The sequence below is a fragment of the Amblyomma americanum genome, chromosome 1, assembly GCF_052857255.1.
Source record: "Amblyomma americanum isolate KBUSLIRL-KWMA chromosome 1, ASM5285725v1, whole genome shotgun sequence".
In the NCBI taxonomy this organism is placed as follows: Eukaryota; Metazoa; Arthropoda; class Arachnida; order Ixodida; family Ixodidae; genus Amblyomma; species Amblyomma americanum.
In genome coordinates, this window is record NC_135497.1 from 193,419,935 (window position 1) to 193,435,390 (window position 15,456).

The 15,456-nt window shown below is 48.8% G+C and overlaps 1 protein-coding gene across 1 annotated transcript in view; it reads left to right on the forward strand.

Annotated features, from left to right (window-relative positions):
* Nucleotides 1-12,562, forward strand: part of LOC144115299 (uncharacterized) — a 44,990-nt gene extending 32,428 nt beyond the window's left edge. The window contains exons 11-19 of the mRNA XM_077649639.1: nt 204-258; nt 656-901; nt 1,009-1,119; nt 2,127-2,204; nt 2,340-2,423; nt 4,406-4,586; nt 10,428-10,595; nt 11,959-12,093; nt 12,320-12,562. Of these exons, the coding sequence (XP_077505765.1) occupies nt 204-258; nt 656-901; nt 1,009-1,119; nt 2,127-2,204; nt 2,340-2,423; nt 4,406-4,586; nt 10,428-10,595; nt 11,959-12,093; nt 12,320-12,556 (1,295 nt within the window). The 3' untranslated portion in view covers nt 12,557-12,562. The remainder of the gene's footprint in view (nt 1-203; nt 259-655; nt 902-1,008; nt 1,120-2,126; nt 2,205-2,339; nt 2,424-4,405; nt 4,587-10,427; nt 10,596-11,958; nt 12,094-12,319) is intronic.
* Nucleotides 12,563-15,456: the final 2,894 nt, after the last annotated feature.

The window sequence follows — 15,456 nt, forward strand, 5'->3', positions numbered from 1 at the left end:
GCACGCACGCACGCACGCACACACACACACACACACACACACACACACTCTCTTGCATCCTCACCTTCCACAAAAATTCTGTCGCGTGTGTGAAGCCTCGTCTTAGAGTAAAAGCATTAAACATGGTAAATCTGACTGCTTTTGCAGAACTGTCGCATCAGATGTCTGATTGTCCGGTAATATGTTTTTTTTTTCTCTCCCAGCGGCATCCTTCGAATCTCAGCCGAACACCAGCACCGACTCTCGCAGAGTCCAGACGTGAGCATTCGCTTTGCAAATATATCGGTAGAACACCGAGCTTCCGTGAGCCACGATCTTCATTACGCTGCGTGCACTGACGGCAAATGGCGTTCATGCCGGGCAAGGTGTGTGTATTTGATCCGTTACTCCGGCACTTCAACCACGTTGGTGTCGATAGCACCGTGCGAACATGTGTGTAGGAGCGTCTCTGATCCTCCTGTACCACGCAAGTTCATATATATATCTCCGACTTTCAGCTTTGCAGCCATGATGGAGCGTGCAATGTTACTGCGGCAATGAGACACTTGCTGTTCTGAATTTTCAAAGCTTACAAACTGCGTTCAAGTGCATGACTTCAACATCATTACCTTTGCCCGAATTTTCTCTTGCGCATGGTCGTGCGCCCGCTTTTCAGAATGTGCGTGAGTCTGCGGACCGCTTTTCTTCTGGGTGCTACGCTGACGGCCGTGTTCGGGAACTTGGCCAGCTTCTGGAACGTGGCCGCACGAGCAGCCATCCTACGCAACTTGAGCAAGTACGCGACGGCGCCCCTTGTTCACGGCGTTCTCGCGGCCTCGGTTTACGGAATGTGGCGGCTGGTGTGTGAACAGGCTTTTATCTTCCGTTGCAGGGGCACGAGAGATTCCCCGGAGGCTACCAGGTCAGAGCAAAGTGGCACGCATGTATGGTCGTTGAACGAGAGTGCTTTCGTGCAGCCGTGGCTAGGTTTTTGCGTGCCGCGTGCAACCAGTTCGTTCGCGTGTGCAGCAGCTACGAACCCATCACAGCGTGGAACTGGTTCACCGTGACGCTGCCTGTGGCCCTTACCGGCTGCCTCGTCTGCGCCGCCCTCATCTACGTCGTCTACCTGGTCCCTTTGTAAGTCATTTCGTAAGCAGAACACACTCGATGTTGATCGCAGTGCGCGCAACAGCGCCCGGCGTTACGACACGCACACGGAGGCCACCACTTTCGCCAAACGGAGACGGTTTGTTTAGACTCCGTCAAATCCTGTTCACAGTTTGGGGTGTTTCAGCAGAAAAATGGGCTTCGCACGCAGGTGCTTTCGTGGTACCGACGCAGCACATGGCATGCGTTAAAAAATTCAGGGGAGCACTTTGTTGACCTAAAGTGCCGTGAGGTGAAAGCCTTTTGCGCGGTGCTGCTGCTTGTGTCACTGATCTGTGGTTAATATGTTGATTAAGTACGCAATTGTTTGTGAATCTTAAATGCTGGAGGCACTGGAGGGCGTTTGGGAGGCATCCGCCCGATTCGACGCATTTCCGCACTCTCCAGCGTCCTTACGCTAGACATATACTAGTGTGGGCGGAGAAAAAGAAAGGCAAAAAAAATTTTAGATCACTCCGGCACTCGCATTGGAGGAATGCGTAAGGATTGACGTCTCCTCGCCTCTCTTTGCCTAAATTAATCAAGTTCAATCATTGCCCGTTTTGAGTTTTCAAACTTGGCGCCACGCAGTTTCAAATGCGAAACACTTTTCAGTGAGCTCTATCCGCGATGCCTGCAAAATATGCTTTATCCCGTACAAAGTTTCAAGGCTGGCACCGTATCTCATTCCATTTGAACACTCTGCCCACCCCTCATGCAATACCCCTTTCCTGCAGCAGTGGAGGTATTAATAAAGAAATAATAATAATAATAATAATAATAATAATAATAATAATAATAATAATAATAATAATAATAATAATAATAATATCACAGCAGCAGGCGAAACCGACACAAAACAAGTTGTGTACACATACGTCCAAAGGCGGCACCGCGCGACCGGAGGCGGTGCGGTACGCTCAAGCATTTAAAGCCCATCATTGCAAGCTTCGTAAACACCACAAATCTATTACTCTTCTTCTTATTATTATTCCCAGTGAAGAGCTGGATGATTCCATTCAAGAAGACATCAAGAAATGCGCCAAAGCAAGGCTCCGAGAGCTCAGCAATCGATGGTAAGGTGCGCCGTTTGTGTGTCACTTGCGCACCATCGCAATGTAACGACAGAACGAGCCCTAAGTGCACTCGATTCCGCGACTTTCCTCGCACACTCTGCGCATATGCTTGCACCGTTTGTTTCCCTTCGCTAGCGTTCAGGAGACAATTATGACCTACTGGCTCCTGGGCTTCCCCTTCTACTTCGCGTCCAACATCTCCAGAAGCACCGAGGCCGCGTGAGTGCCGTTTGCAACCATTGCGGATTATTACTGGGGACGAGTTCTTCGGCGAAATAGAGACAAAGGCTTTACATGTGCAAGCTATTAGCCCAAATTAAAGGCTTATAGGTACCTAATTTTGGTGGCATGTTTTTTTCTTTGCAATGACGCGGAAGACGCTACTATGTGTGAATAACCATGTGGTATTCGCCTACGACCGCTAAATGATTTAGAATCGCATTTTTCTGTCAAGCTGTTTCGGTTTCGGTTTCAACGGCCGAACGATGACTGTGACGTCAATGTGTGCTTATAGGTCACTTGAGGCATGTAACAACTGCAATCGTTGCTTTTACATTCGTTGTTATTCCGTCTCGTGAGGCAGGCTGGCTTTAGCATTATAGTGAAATAAAACGACGAAGCAGTACTTATATCGCAGTTTTTTCATGCTTCACGCGACCTATAAGCACACGTAGACATCACAGTCATTGCTCGGCGGTTGAAACTGAAACCGAAATGGCAAGAGAAAGAAATTCAATTATAAATTATTAAGCGGTCGTGAGAGAAAACTACATTGTGATACATGTACGATAATGCCTTATGCGTCATTGCAAAGAAAACACTAGCCCAAACATTAGGTGTCTATACTCCTTTCCCCGTTTCTACCAGGAATGTAACAACGCAAGTAATTTCAATTACGACTAGTGCAATATTTCTAGAGAGCTAAAATTAATTTTGAATACATCTGCATGTCCTACAATGTATAATATGCTGTAAGACGCCGTAAGGCCATTGGGCCATGCTTTAGAGCTCTCATTTTGTTTATAAAACGCGTATACCGACATAATTTGTGACGACGCCATGGGCTGTAGTGGGAATAATCGCCTCAGGTAGATAGAATCCATATCTTTTCAATCATGTTGGCAAAGACTAATGTCGTTAGTTTATCGCCAGAAGCGGATCATACAAAGCTAGCATAAAGAGTTCGAGCCTTTTGTCACGGCAAATACCACTCAGAATACTTGAGCAAGATTTTTTAAAATAATGCCAGAGATGACGTCACCGGTCTTTGAGAGCGCAGGAAATGCAGGCAGTTCTAATGAAGATGCGTCTTCGTGAGAAAAAGAACATGTGTAAACGCGCCTTCAACGCAGTGAACGTTCACTTAGTGTTTTCTAAATAAGTTATTTGCCTAGAATTCCGTAAACGTTCTCTCGGCCAAAGGCATTGTGTGCATTTCACAACACCATGCATAGTCATGTCAAAGCGTTCACCAGATCGAGCCACCTTCGTCCATATCGGCGGACGTAGTACGTCCTGTATTACCACGAATGCCACTAGAAACGTGATCGAACGGCGAGGGCGGAAGCTGTGCGAGAACCTTCTTGTGCGACTTGCGGCATCAAGACTGCCAGAACCGAGGCTTCCGTTAAGCTGTTGAGCAGACAAAAGAAGGGAAAAAGGGACCTCGTTATGACATACATGGAGGAAGGCAACAGTCACCGAAACCAAGGGGCATAGCCTAATGTTTTTTTTTTAATTCGTTAAGTGGATCGGTGGGAGAGGAATAGCATAATTATTATATCGCTAAAGATAATTGATTCAAAAGCAGAAGAAAAAGCAACCACATGCAGCCGGTGGGATCTGAACCCACGTTCTCCGAATTTTGCACACTGCGACATCAACGACGATAAAGTCCCTTTTTTTCTTTCTCTTGATTGTACCTTCACACAATATGTCTCATGTCTGTTATGCATTACCAGCACCGCTGATTGAAGCGTTCGTAAGTTTACAACTACCAACACGGTGTGGTTTCAAGGTTCGCCTCAGGACGTCGTAAAAATTCCATGAACGTGGCCCACGCACATTCTGAATCCCTCCCTGCAGCTGACTGAAAGCACGACTAAATAGCCAGGTGTCGCATGATAGCATTCTCTGCCGGTGTCGAGGTCGCTCTGGCAAGGCCTGCAAATCCCTGGGGTCAGCGGGCGCGCATCCCGCAGGTACTACATGGAGGCTCCGTTGCTGAGCATCTCGGCCATCGTGATGACCATGCTGCCAGCAGCCGGCACGCGGCCGCTGGCGCTCCGGAGGCTGGCCTCGTGGGAACTCATCCGGAGCCGCATGCCCTGGGCCGTGGTCGTCACCTACGGCACGGTGTCGTCGCTCACGAAACTCGCCCAAGTCAGTCGCTCGTTTGCACAAGCCGTGCATCGCGTGTTGCGCCTCACATACGTGTGCCTGTGCGGAGACGGGGCTATTCAAGGGGCCACCCTGCATGAATCGCCCGCACAAAGTCGGCGTTGTATAATATTGCCGCAGCGAGCGCTCTTGGCAGTATGGGAGAGTGTGTAGCGCTCGCAGGCAGCTGCTACGTTTTTGGGGGGACAACCTTCAGGCGCTTCAAACGCGAGCGCGTTGCTTTTGCGCAATTCGCGAGCGGGTCACATCGAGGCCCAAGTTTCGCGTGAAGTACTGCATATGCCCTCGTCGCATAAATACGAAACTCGAGCTTTCGATACGACAGCGATTGCGGTATATTGACGGTGCGCATAAATAGGCTGATCACGGTTAGGATTACGGATTTTTATGGCGTAATTGGCCCGAGAGGCCCCGCAAAGCACAAAATAATGACTAAGCGGTTTCACTCCTTTACATACTTTCAATTTCTTTTTTTTCCCCAGTGCACTGTGACGTAGTCCTGCCGCTGGGGCCGGCTGCAGGGTACGATGGTAGCTGTGTGAACAGTTTTTAGCTGCCTTTCAAAGCATTGTGTGTTGAAAAATTGGTTTTGAGGAAACGAAATGGCGCAATAACTGTCTCACTTATCTTGGTGGACACCTGAACCGCGCCGTAAGGGAAGGCATAAAGGAGGGACTAAGAGAAGAAAGGATTAAAGAGGTGTCGTAGCGGATGGCTGTGGAATAATTTCGACCACCTAGGGATCTGTAACGTTCACTGACATCGCACAGCACACGGGCGTCTTAGCGTTTTGCCTCCACAAAAACGCTAAGACGCCCGTGTGCTGTGCGATGTCAGTGCACGGTCTTTCTGGTAAATAATATATTCTGCAATGGAAATCGCTGCGCAGGAAATGGATTCTGTTGCATTTGGGTTGCAAGCCCCAAGGGTAGCGTTGGCCTGGCGGCCTGGGGCAAAGCTGGAAACATTCGAAGGTCCCGGCAAAGGATGAGTCGACTGGCAACAGAACAACTTGTTTATTCTGGCATCGCAAAAGAGCAGCCGGTCAGGGCGACCACGTTACTCGAAGGAAGGAATCGAAGTCTCTCTTTGGCGTCCGGGGCAGCTCTCTTTATATACCCTCGGAGTCGAGGGCAAGAAGGAGCGGCTTGGGAAGAGGCGTCCGATACGGCGACGCTTGAACATGTCCAGACGTGACGGGCGCGTCCGCCAGGCCGGCGCCGGTCAGACCTCCTCGCCTCCCAGTTGGGGAGCTCCTCTCCCCGGCTGCCGCGCTTTGACAAGCGTGGGCACCAACATGCACACACACACACACACGACGACACGTGGCACTGAAACCTGCCTGGACGCGCTTGGCGGGAGGCGTTGCGGCCGCGATGAACGAAGCCGCGGCGTCCGTTGCATCCGCGCCGGCTATACCGCGCGTCGTAGGCGAGACGTAACAGACCGCCCCGCCGGGAGAAGGAGATCCCGATGGTCAGGGGACTGCATCCGCTGTCCAGAGGAATGTCGCTCGATGATGCTCGTAATCGAAACCGATCGTCCCTCGACGTTGCTTGAGCGCAGCGCACAGAGAAGGCCTCGTTCACATGTTCAGGATCACACAGGACACTGCAAAGTGACTTCGGGAGAGTTGCCATTTTTGTGCTCGTTCCCAGCAAGCGTTAGAACTACGCCGAAACGCAACCGCTCAGTCAGCAAGCACGAGACAACCCTCACTAAGCTCTGCCAGGCTCTTTCCCCTTTTATACTACTGCCTAGTTCCTTACAGTAGTCAAGCAGCACTCAGAACGCGTCCACAAATTGGAAAATTGCACTAGAAAGCACATAATCACTTAGAAACACTAAACAAAAGCAATATGTTAAAAATCCTGCCTCAGGAAGAAAACATCAGTAACCAACAACTTTGAGGCGGATTCCTACGTTAGGGGCTTCGACTTAAGCCATCGGCGTTACCGTTGAGACTCCCCTTTTTGTAACTCACCTCAAAGGAATATTGTTGCAAAGCGAGGCTCCAGCGCAGGAGGCGGCCATTTTTGGGAGAGATGGTCTGCAGCCATTGGAGAGGGCAGTGATCCGTCTCAATGATAAACCTCGAGCCGGCTAGGTAGCATGACAATTTCTGAACGGCCCACACGAGACACGCACACTCTTTCTCGGTGGTGGTGTACTTTACGTTCGCGCTCGTCTTTTTCTTTTTGTTCCCTCTCCTCAATGGTCTCAAGGCATTCCGACAGGTCGTCATCCTCAGCCTCCAACTCAAGAATCGCCCTTAGCAGTTCTGGTTTTCTGAGTTTGTCTGAGACATCAAGACCCAACTCTCTTGCAAGCTCCAGCAATTTCGGTTTGCGCAACGACTTCAAATCCATGGCTGCTCCGAATGCTGCTTTCTCTACTGCCTACTATTGTCTTGCCGCAAACTAACCCGGCAGCAACGACAACACAATTACCAGCTCTGTTTCTGACACTAACAAAAGCCTGGCAAAACTCAGAAGAAGAAAGTCCCGCACTCACCAAACCTCGCAGCCAAGAATTCAGCGCAGTCGTTCCGCTGCAGGCAACCAGTCATCACACAGGGCTCGTTGCACTGCTCCCGGATGGTCGTTGAGCTGCTCAGCATACAGTTGACCGCATATCTTCGCTGCTGGCCTCCGTTGTCGGGATCCCACCGCTGGCAACCAGTTGTTGCATTTGGGTTGCAAGCCCCAAGGGTAGCGTTGGCCTGGCGGCCTGGGGCAAAGCTGGAAACATTCGAAGGTCCCGGCAAAGGATGAGTCGACTGGCAACAGAACAACTTGTTTATTCTGGCATCGCAAAAGAGCAGCCGGTCAGGGCGACCACGTTACTCGAAGGAAGGAATCGAAGTCTCTCTTTGGCGTCCGGGGCAGCTCTCTTTATATACCCTCGGAGTCGAGGGCAAGAAGGAGCGGCTTGGGAAGAGGCGTCCGATACGGCGACGCTTGAACATGTCCAGACGTGACGGGCGCGTCCGCCAGGCCGGCGCCGGTCAGACCTCCTCGCCTCCCAGTTGGGGAGCTCCTCTCCCCGGCTGCCGCGCTTTGACAAGCGTGGGCACCAACATGCACACACACACACACACACACGACGACACGTGGCACTGAAACCTGCCTGGACGCGCTTGGCGGGAGGCGTTGCGGCCGCGATGAACGAAGCCGCGGCGTCCGTTGCATCCGCGCCGGCTATACCGCGCGTCGTAGGCGAGACGTAACAATTCATACAACAGCCGATAGATTCGCAGCTGATGGAGACATTGGGTTGAAAGCAGATAAAGAGCGTGCTACGTACGCTTCGTTGGATTTACTGTTCACGCTACAGCAGTTGATAACACATAGATAACTAGTGGATGACACAGCTAAAATGAGGGCTGCATATTTTGGCTAAATGTTCAAAATTTGTGCCGGGATCGCCCAGCATACGAGACTTTTGGATTTCGCCTCCTCTGAATCGCAGCCACCGCGGCCGGGCTTCGATCCCACGACCTTGGACTGGGTAAACGAACGCACAACCACTGATCCACCATGCATAGAGGCTGTTTGCGTTTCACTAAAAAAGAAACTTGCTGCGGGCATGGCGCCCAGGGAGATAAAAATCTTCCATACCTGATATCTCATTTATCTATAGCTTGCAGCTTGAAGCCAACATAATTTTTTTGTCTCTGAATCTGAATAGTCCACAATAACTGCTCAGCTTCTCGCCGGTTCAAAAGGTCCGAGATAGTAAGTGCGGTCGATATAAAACGTAATGAAGGGCTTCGTAATAGAGGGCTCCGCAATAATTTCGGCCACCTGGGGATCTTTCACGTGCACTGACATCGCACAGCACGTTAAAGATGCCCAGATGGTCGAAAATACTAGTAATAGGAATGCTGGCTACTTTTCAGTTATACATGTATACTTGTTTTAAAGAAAGTTGCGATGAGTATGCAATCTATAATGCTTATCACAACAAAGCTGCGCTCGAGCTATCTATAAAGCAGCTTTTTCCAACCACCTATTTCGATGTGCAATATCGGGAAATATTTATTTATTTGACTGACTGTACATTAGGGTCAATCTAATACCGGGTTGGTGCTGTGATTGAAAATGCATGATTAAGGTCTTGTCCGCGCTTGTAAAAGTGTTCGTCACACTATGGAGATCACTTGGGCAATGAGTGTTCTGTGCGGCCGGAGAGAGAACGACGATACGTCACATCAAAATCTCAAAATTGGTCTGCTCACTGACCTCAGAACATGGCGCTTTAGTGACGTTCCATTCGGGAGCTCTCACTTTTTCATGAAATTGTAGGAGCAAAATATGGCGAAAAGGGAACCTTACGGGTTTTTTAGGGAAGTTTTAATAATAATAATAATATTAATAATAATAATAATAATAATAATAATAATAATAATAATAATAATAATAATAATAATAATAATAATTGATTTTGGGGGAAAGGAAATGACGCAGTATCTGTCTCATATATCGTTGGACAGCTGAACCGCGCCGTAAGGGAAGGGATAAAGGAGGGAGTGAAAGAAGAAAGGAAGAAATAGGTGCCGTAGTGGAGGGCTCCGGAATAATTTCGACCACCTGGGGATCTTTAACGTGCACTGACATCGCACAGCACACGGGCGCCTTAGCGTTTTTCCTCCATAAAAACGCAGCCGCCGCGGTCGGGTTCGAACCCGGGAACTCCGGATCAGTAGTCGAGCACTGTAACCACTGAGCCACCGCGGCGGGGTTAGGGAAGTTTTAAAGTCTAAATTTTGCCTTCTTTAGGGAAGTTTTAAAGTCTAAATTTTGCCTTCTTTTCAAATTCCTGGTTTTCCCAGGGGAAAAAAAGGGTCAGAAATAGGGATTTTTCGGTCCAATTAAGGGAATTTCGAATCACTCAACTGAACATCACTGTCGCACGGGCAGTGCAGAATCATGTCCTGTTCGTATGCACCTTGACCGGAATTACACTTACAATGTCAAGCAACCGTCCCGAGGCTTGCCGTTTGTCAAGCGCTTGCCACAGAAAAGCGAACGCCAGTTCTCCCCCACTCATTGGATGCTCTCAGCATTCTACTTATAAGGGTCTTGTTTTAATGCTATGTTCGCTCTCGTACCTTTGAACCAGAGAGAAGGACAGAGCGGCATTTTTTTTTAAATCTCACGGTGCAATAATTATATGGGGACTGTTTCGCGTAGATAGCTATTCGAGCGACATTTAATCCACTATTATGCACATTAAGCAATTGTCCCGTCTTCGATCTCCAAGTTAACTGAATCGCTTTCCTTCCCTCTTCCAATCAATCAGACTACATACTATTTCCACTGCTTTTCCCGTCAAAAATTTCCTGTATCCAGTAATTAACCGCCTGTGTCTTGGCCACTCCCCCGTAGTGGGTATGTGCCAGCAACGTTTGAGGCCTTCCTTCCTTCCTTCCTTCCACGGTCGCCCATTACCGCTACTACACCGAACCTCACGACTTGCACTACTTGTGCATGTGAACGTGTCCGTCATAACGCGTCGATGTGCGATTAGATACCTCCAGAATATTCAATCTCGCTAGGAAACATATTCGGCGCTAAAATACTTTTTCCCCTACACGAAAATGCTCCCCTTCAGATACAGGCGAAATATCGCCTCAGTTACCGCGAAATCCTTTACTGTTGTATTGCATTCGCTTCGCCGTTAATAAAGACCGAAGTCTGCAGTCGCGAAAATCAGCCTTTCTGATAATTAGAGGCAGAGTGAGAGAAAATTCCTCGAAGGTCACCCCGCAGTGTCTGCCAGTGAATTCACAGTTGAGGTGTGCTATTCTTCCCCACAAAGGAGCGCAACGTCGTCAACGTGCTGTTCGACTGGATCGGTCCCCGCTTCTGGGAGCGCCGGTCAGCGCACACGGCGCAGTTGCTGCTCTGCGTCCTGGCCGCCTTCCTCTCCGAGTTCATCGGCAACAGCACCCTCAACGACCTCATGGTGCCCGTGGTGGTGCGCATAGTACGTGAGCCTTCTTCCGGCGCTGTCGTAGCACCGGCGCGCGCTCTTTGATAATACCAGTCGCGCAGTTCCTCAGAGGGCCGCGTACCGAAATCTGGGGAGCTGATTGGTCTAAGGTTTGTAGGTCGGTACATAAGCTATCATAGTACCTCTAGAGGCGAGCGGTTTGTCACGCACCTTGCGGCATTCGTGTGAACTTCTCAAAGCCTGCAAACCTCCTGCTAACCTCCAGAAAGTGGCCACAGTTTCTACCCCTTTTTGGACTCGAAGTTTCGTAACTGGAAGAATAAAGAACACTCGCCTGCCTCGTGTAACCAATACGCCATTACAATCATCGTCTAGTTGAGCCGGCTGCAAGACAAAGGCCTAACCCTAAAGTCTCCATTTTAATCTGTCTTCCGCCAGACGAAATACGACGCACAAAATGGCTATACGCTTTAGCTAGACGCCAAAACATTATCACAGTGACAAAAAAGAGGCCCATACGAAAGCTCATGCAGAACCGTATACGTCTTCACTACTGTGTGTGAATGCCTTTCTTACCCGCCATTCTAAACTTTCATGTGCGCATATGTGTTCCTTTCTGTGAATGCCAACTAACCAGCACCCGCCATGCTCTTCCCGCTAGCGCTCTTGTAGCACTGCGGAAGGCTCCCGTCTGTTGCATGCAGAAATTTGTGTCTCCGTCTTTTTTTTTTTTTTGGACGCTTGAGAAAAAAGTGCGTCTCCTTGGTGCGCTGTGGCGTCGGCGTTTAACCAAACAAGGTTGCGTACTCTTCTGCCGCCGTTTTTCGCAGCATGCACCGAATACATGTTCACTACGCTAATGTATGATGCAAATTTGGCTTGGTTTCTGGGGGTTTAACGTCCCAACGCGACTCAGGCTATGAGAGACGCCGTAATGAGGGCTCCGGAAATTTTGACCACCTGGGGTTATTAAATGTTCACCGACATCGCACAGTACACGGGCCTTAGAATTTCGCCTCCATCGAAATTCGAGCGCCGCGGCCGGGATTGAACCCGTGTCATTCGGGCCAGCAACCGAGTGCCATAACCATTGAGCCACCGCGGCGGCTCCTGATGCAAATTTCTCTGGAGTGAACCTTTCTGTTATTCAAAATGTGATCAAATGATCAAGATCTGGGGTTGTATACTTTTCTTGTTTTCCTGTAATTTTACCAAAACACAGCCCCGTGAATGTCAATCCCACTCTAGCGATTACGTCTGTAGAGCACTAAATGTACAACACATTGCATTGAGAGGCAACTTGGAACGTAACGGTGGCAGGGATGGTGGGAAATAGAGACTCACTGACAACCTTTGCGTCGTACAGAAAGCAAATTGGATGCCATCTTTGTTGCAGGCTTCAGCTGCACGCACTCACCCACTGTATTTTGTGGTTCCTGTTGGTGTCATCGCTTCTGCCAATGTGATCCTACCAATGTCCCTGCCGCTGTTGATGCTACGTGAATCACTGGATATACCTTGCACGCGAATGGTTAGTATGTGCGTCCAGATAAGTTTTGCTACTCTGCTGCGTTTGCCCAGCCACGAAAAAGTTAAATTATGACACTCAGGCGCGTTTTCTTGCTTTCGCTTTTCCTTTGCAAATAGCAGGACAGACGAGTCCTGTGCACGCTTCTTAACAGCCACCAACAAAACGCAGCGAAATTTCTGATGGGCCATATCGAGACCATCTGTCCTTGCCATCTCGTTTAATGCAGATATTAACCGGCCTGGTGCTGAAGACCGCGCTCGTCCTTTCCATGTTGTTCACAATGAACACACTGGGAACGTTGATCTTCTCCAGCCAGGAAATAGAACAAGTCCTCCGCATGGTCAGTCTCACGCCAGCAGGGACAAATGTCACCCGCCTGCCACCGCAACGCTGTCACAGCGTTCAGTCCAATGTGACAGACAGGAACCCCGCTGAAACTGATACGGACGCTTCCAAATCCTGAAACGTATATTGTACAGCGCTAAAGCAATTTGTGGTTATCGTCTGTTTGAAATAAAACGTTGATCAACCAGAGACGTCATAGTACGCCAGCAAGGATCCAGAAGAAACTTCAGGAGCTGCGGCTATCAGCACTGTAAGACGCGAGCGTTTCCACGCGTGCTGTTACTTCAGGTAGGTGCGATCATTTGCGCAATCGCAGGGAGAGGCGTGAATCCTGTCTGAAATTGCAGGCGCAGCCGCTATAACTGTTGCCATAGTGCAGCACCGCAAACAAGCATCGGCGCCTCTGGCTGAGGGAAGCGATACGAAAAATTTTGCCTTAGCGATATCGTAGCAAGAAAGGGCTTGGGGAAAGCGCATGCACTGGTCGACCGTGGTCATTGTGCGATCCAGAATTTAAACATCCTGTTCTTGCCGCTCTCTTCCCTTCGAAGCTAACTTTCTAGCACTGTGGCAGTTGATAAGGAGAAGCCAACTTTATCACCCGTAAGTTCCAGAGGTGGGCATTTGACCTCAAAAATCTGGACCTCACCTCAACCTCATAAAGAATTTGCCGACCTTACTCAACCTCAACATCGTCAGTTGAGGTTGAGGTCTCCTTAGACGCCTTCACCTCACTTTTCCCGAGGCCACTGCTGACCTCACTCAACCTCACCTCAACCTCAAATTGCGAGATTGAGGTCGGCTGCTCGACCTCAGAAAACAAACGAAAAACAAAACAAAAAGCGATTAAGAAGTTTTTCAGTTATAGACAATTCTGAGAATCCTGTGAGACAGGAAAGCCAAAATGATATTTAATAAGGTGTGTACAGACACTATTGATGTGCACGCAATAGAAGCAGCTTATAATATGGCATGAACCCCCCGAGAGTATATGGCCTGCGGGCACGGATGTCCCATACACGGTTACCACCGTACGTTGGTGAGTAATATGTGTCAATATTGGGAACCTGCTTCGTGTATACTCGTTTGTATAGGAAGCATCTCGCTCATTCACGCACGAACCGGCAACTGACAAACGCAGCCTTTCTACACCATTTACCAGAAATTGGGAGAAGGGGGAGGTATCCACGATACTCTTTTCAAGCTTGAGAATAGTTGCCGATTATAAAGAAATTGGTCGTCGATGTACTTTCTAATGCGACGGTTATGCAGACGAATATCAGTATATTTCGATTTTTCACCTCTATCCGGCATAGCGAGAATGCTCTTTTTAGTCCTCTGTATGTTGCCTTCGAAAACACTTAACAAACTGCGAATGTAGTACACCAACAGAGTCACGTTGTATTTATGTCTGTGTTGAAGCGAGCGGCTTCTTTTATTAATGAGAAAGCATTAGATGGCTCACTTTCAAGGTCATATTCGCAAAAAAGTGCCCACAAGAAACGGCATCATGTGACGTCACGAGCCGACGAGTCACGCGACGAAGATGATGACGTCGCACAATTAATACTAATTAATGCAATTCGGCAACACTAATACTAGTTAGTATAATTAGTGATGACCTCATGTTAGTGTGACGTCATACCAGGTCACGTGACAGCGATGTAATGAGCCATCAAACCTAGTCACGTGACGACGCTGTAATATGACATCACACTTTATCACGTGACAACGATGTAATTTCTCGTCATACCAGGCCCCCATCCACCCCCATTTCAAGATCCATATGGATCCCACATTACTACACATGCGCGCATGAAGCATTTCAAAAAGTGCCCTCAACCCGGTCCACACTTATGACATTCGGATTGTCCAGCAGGTAAACGCGCCAGTTCTCATGTATGACATACTGCAAAGATCATGCAACGGCACATGCCTTTGACTCTCGAGATGATGGTGATGATGCTAACAGTGTATCCTTATGAGCCCGCGGAAGTCTGATATACCGCTACCAAATTAAAAGTTGCCAGAATATTGATTAAATATTGTACATTACGCAGCAACCTCCAGGTGGCGATGGTAATGGTTTCGAAATACTGGGCATTCTCCGATGACTTGGTGAACCCGCGGCATTTTGAAAGAAAGGGCTAGATTACGTCTTCCAACACTGTGACAGCTATTAAAATCACATGGGGCAAAACAACTGGCCTAGAGCGGGCAGCGTGAACCGCTCTCTCTGGCAAGAGCACCATGGCTCTCCGCTCAAATTTCCCCTCAGCGAAAGCTTTTTCCGAGCCCCTCCCCCCGTGGGAAAAAAAACCGCCTATGTAGTCATATGCCTCATAAGAATTCTGGGTACCATTTGTTCAACCAGTCTGAAACAAGCTGCTTTATGTCAATCATTTGTTTTCCTTCAAAACTGAACTAATCAATGGTACGCCAGCATCCTTAACGTTTTTTACCCGCGAGCACCGCGCGAGCATTCTGCGAAGCCGTTTAAGGTGAACGATGGGCCTCTGCAAAATAGTTAAAGGAAAGATAACGTGTAGGGCCTGGTCGTCTGCAAGGCAGGCCGCCAAAATAACTGATCCCATACGAGAAAAGAAAAAAAATGGCGGTGGTTTAGCTCTGGTTAAACCTCGAGTGACGCGATAGCTACAGCTGGCTGAGTGGAACTTGGTCACGTGACCAATCACGTAACGAACCAGGTGATCAGCCACGGCGCCGCGCCGCCGGCAGCTGCTCCGCACCACGTGACCAACCACGTGACAGCGTGGCGGCGCAGCCACACTGAAGGCTCGAAATGCTACCGTAATGTAGCAATCGCTACAAAAAAAAAGAGAATGATTAGAAACATACAAACAAAAATCGCACACTAAACACAGAAGCCAACAACAGTGTGCCCCATTAAACGTCATATTAGAAGGTTTGAAACAGCGACTCAGCAGCAAAGTGCGAGCATGTAATCAGTTCCATTCACAGATCTTAATAAAATAAAAGAAAAAGAATTAGCAACCC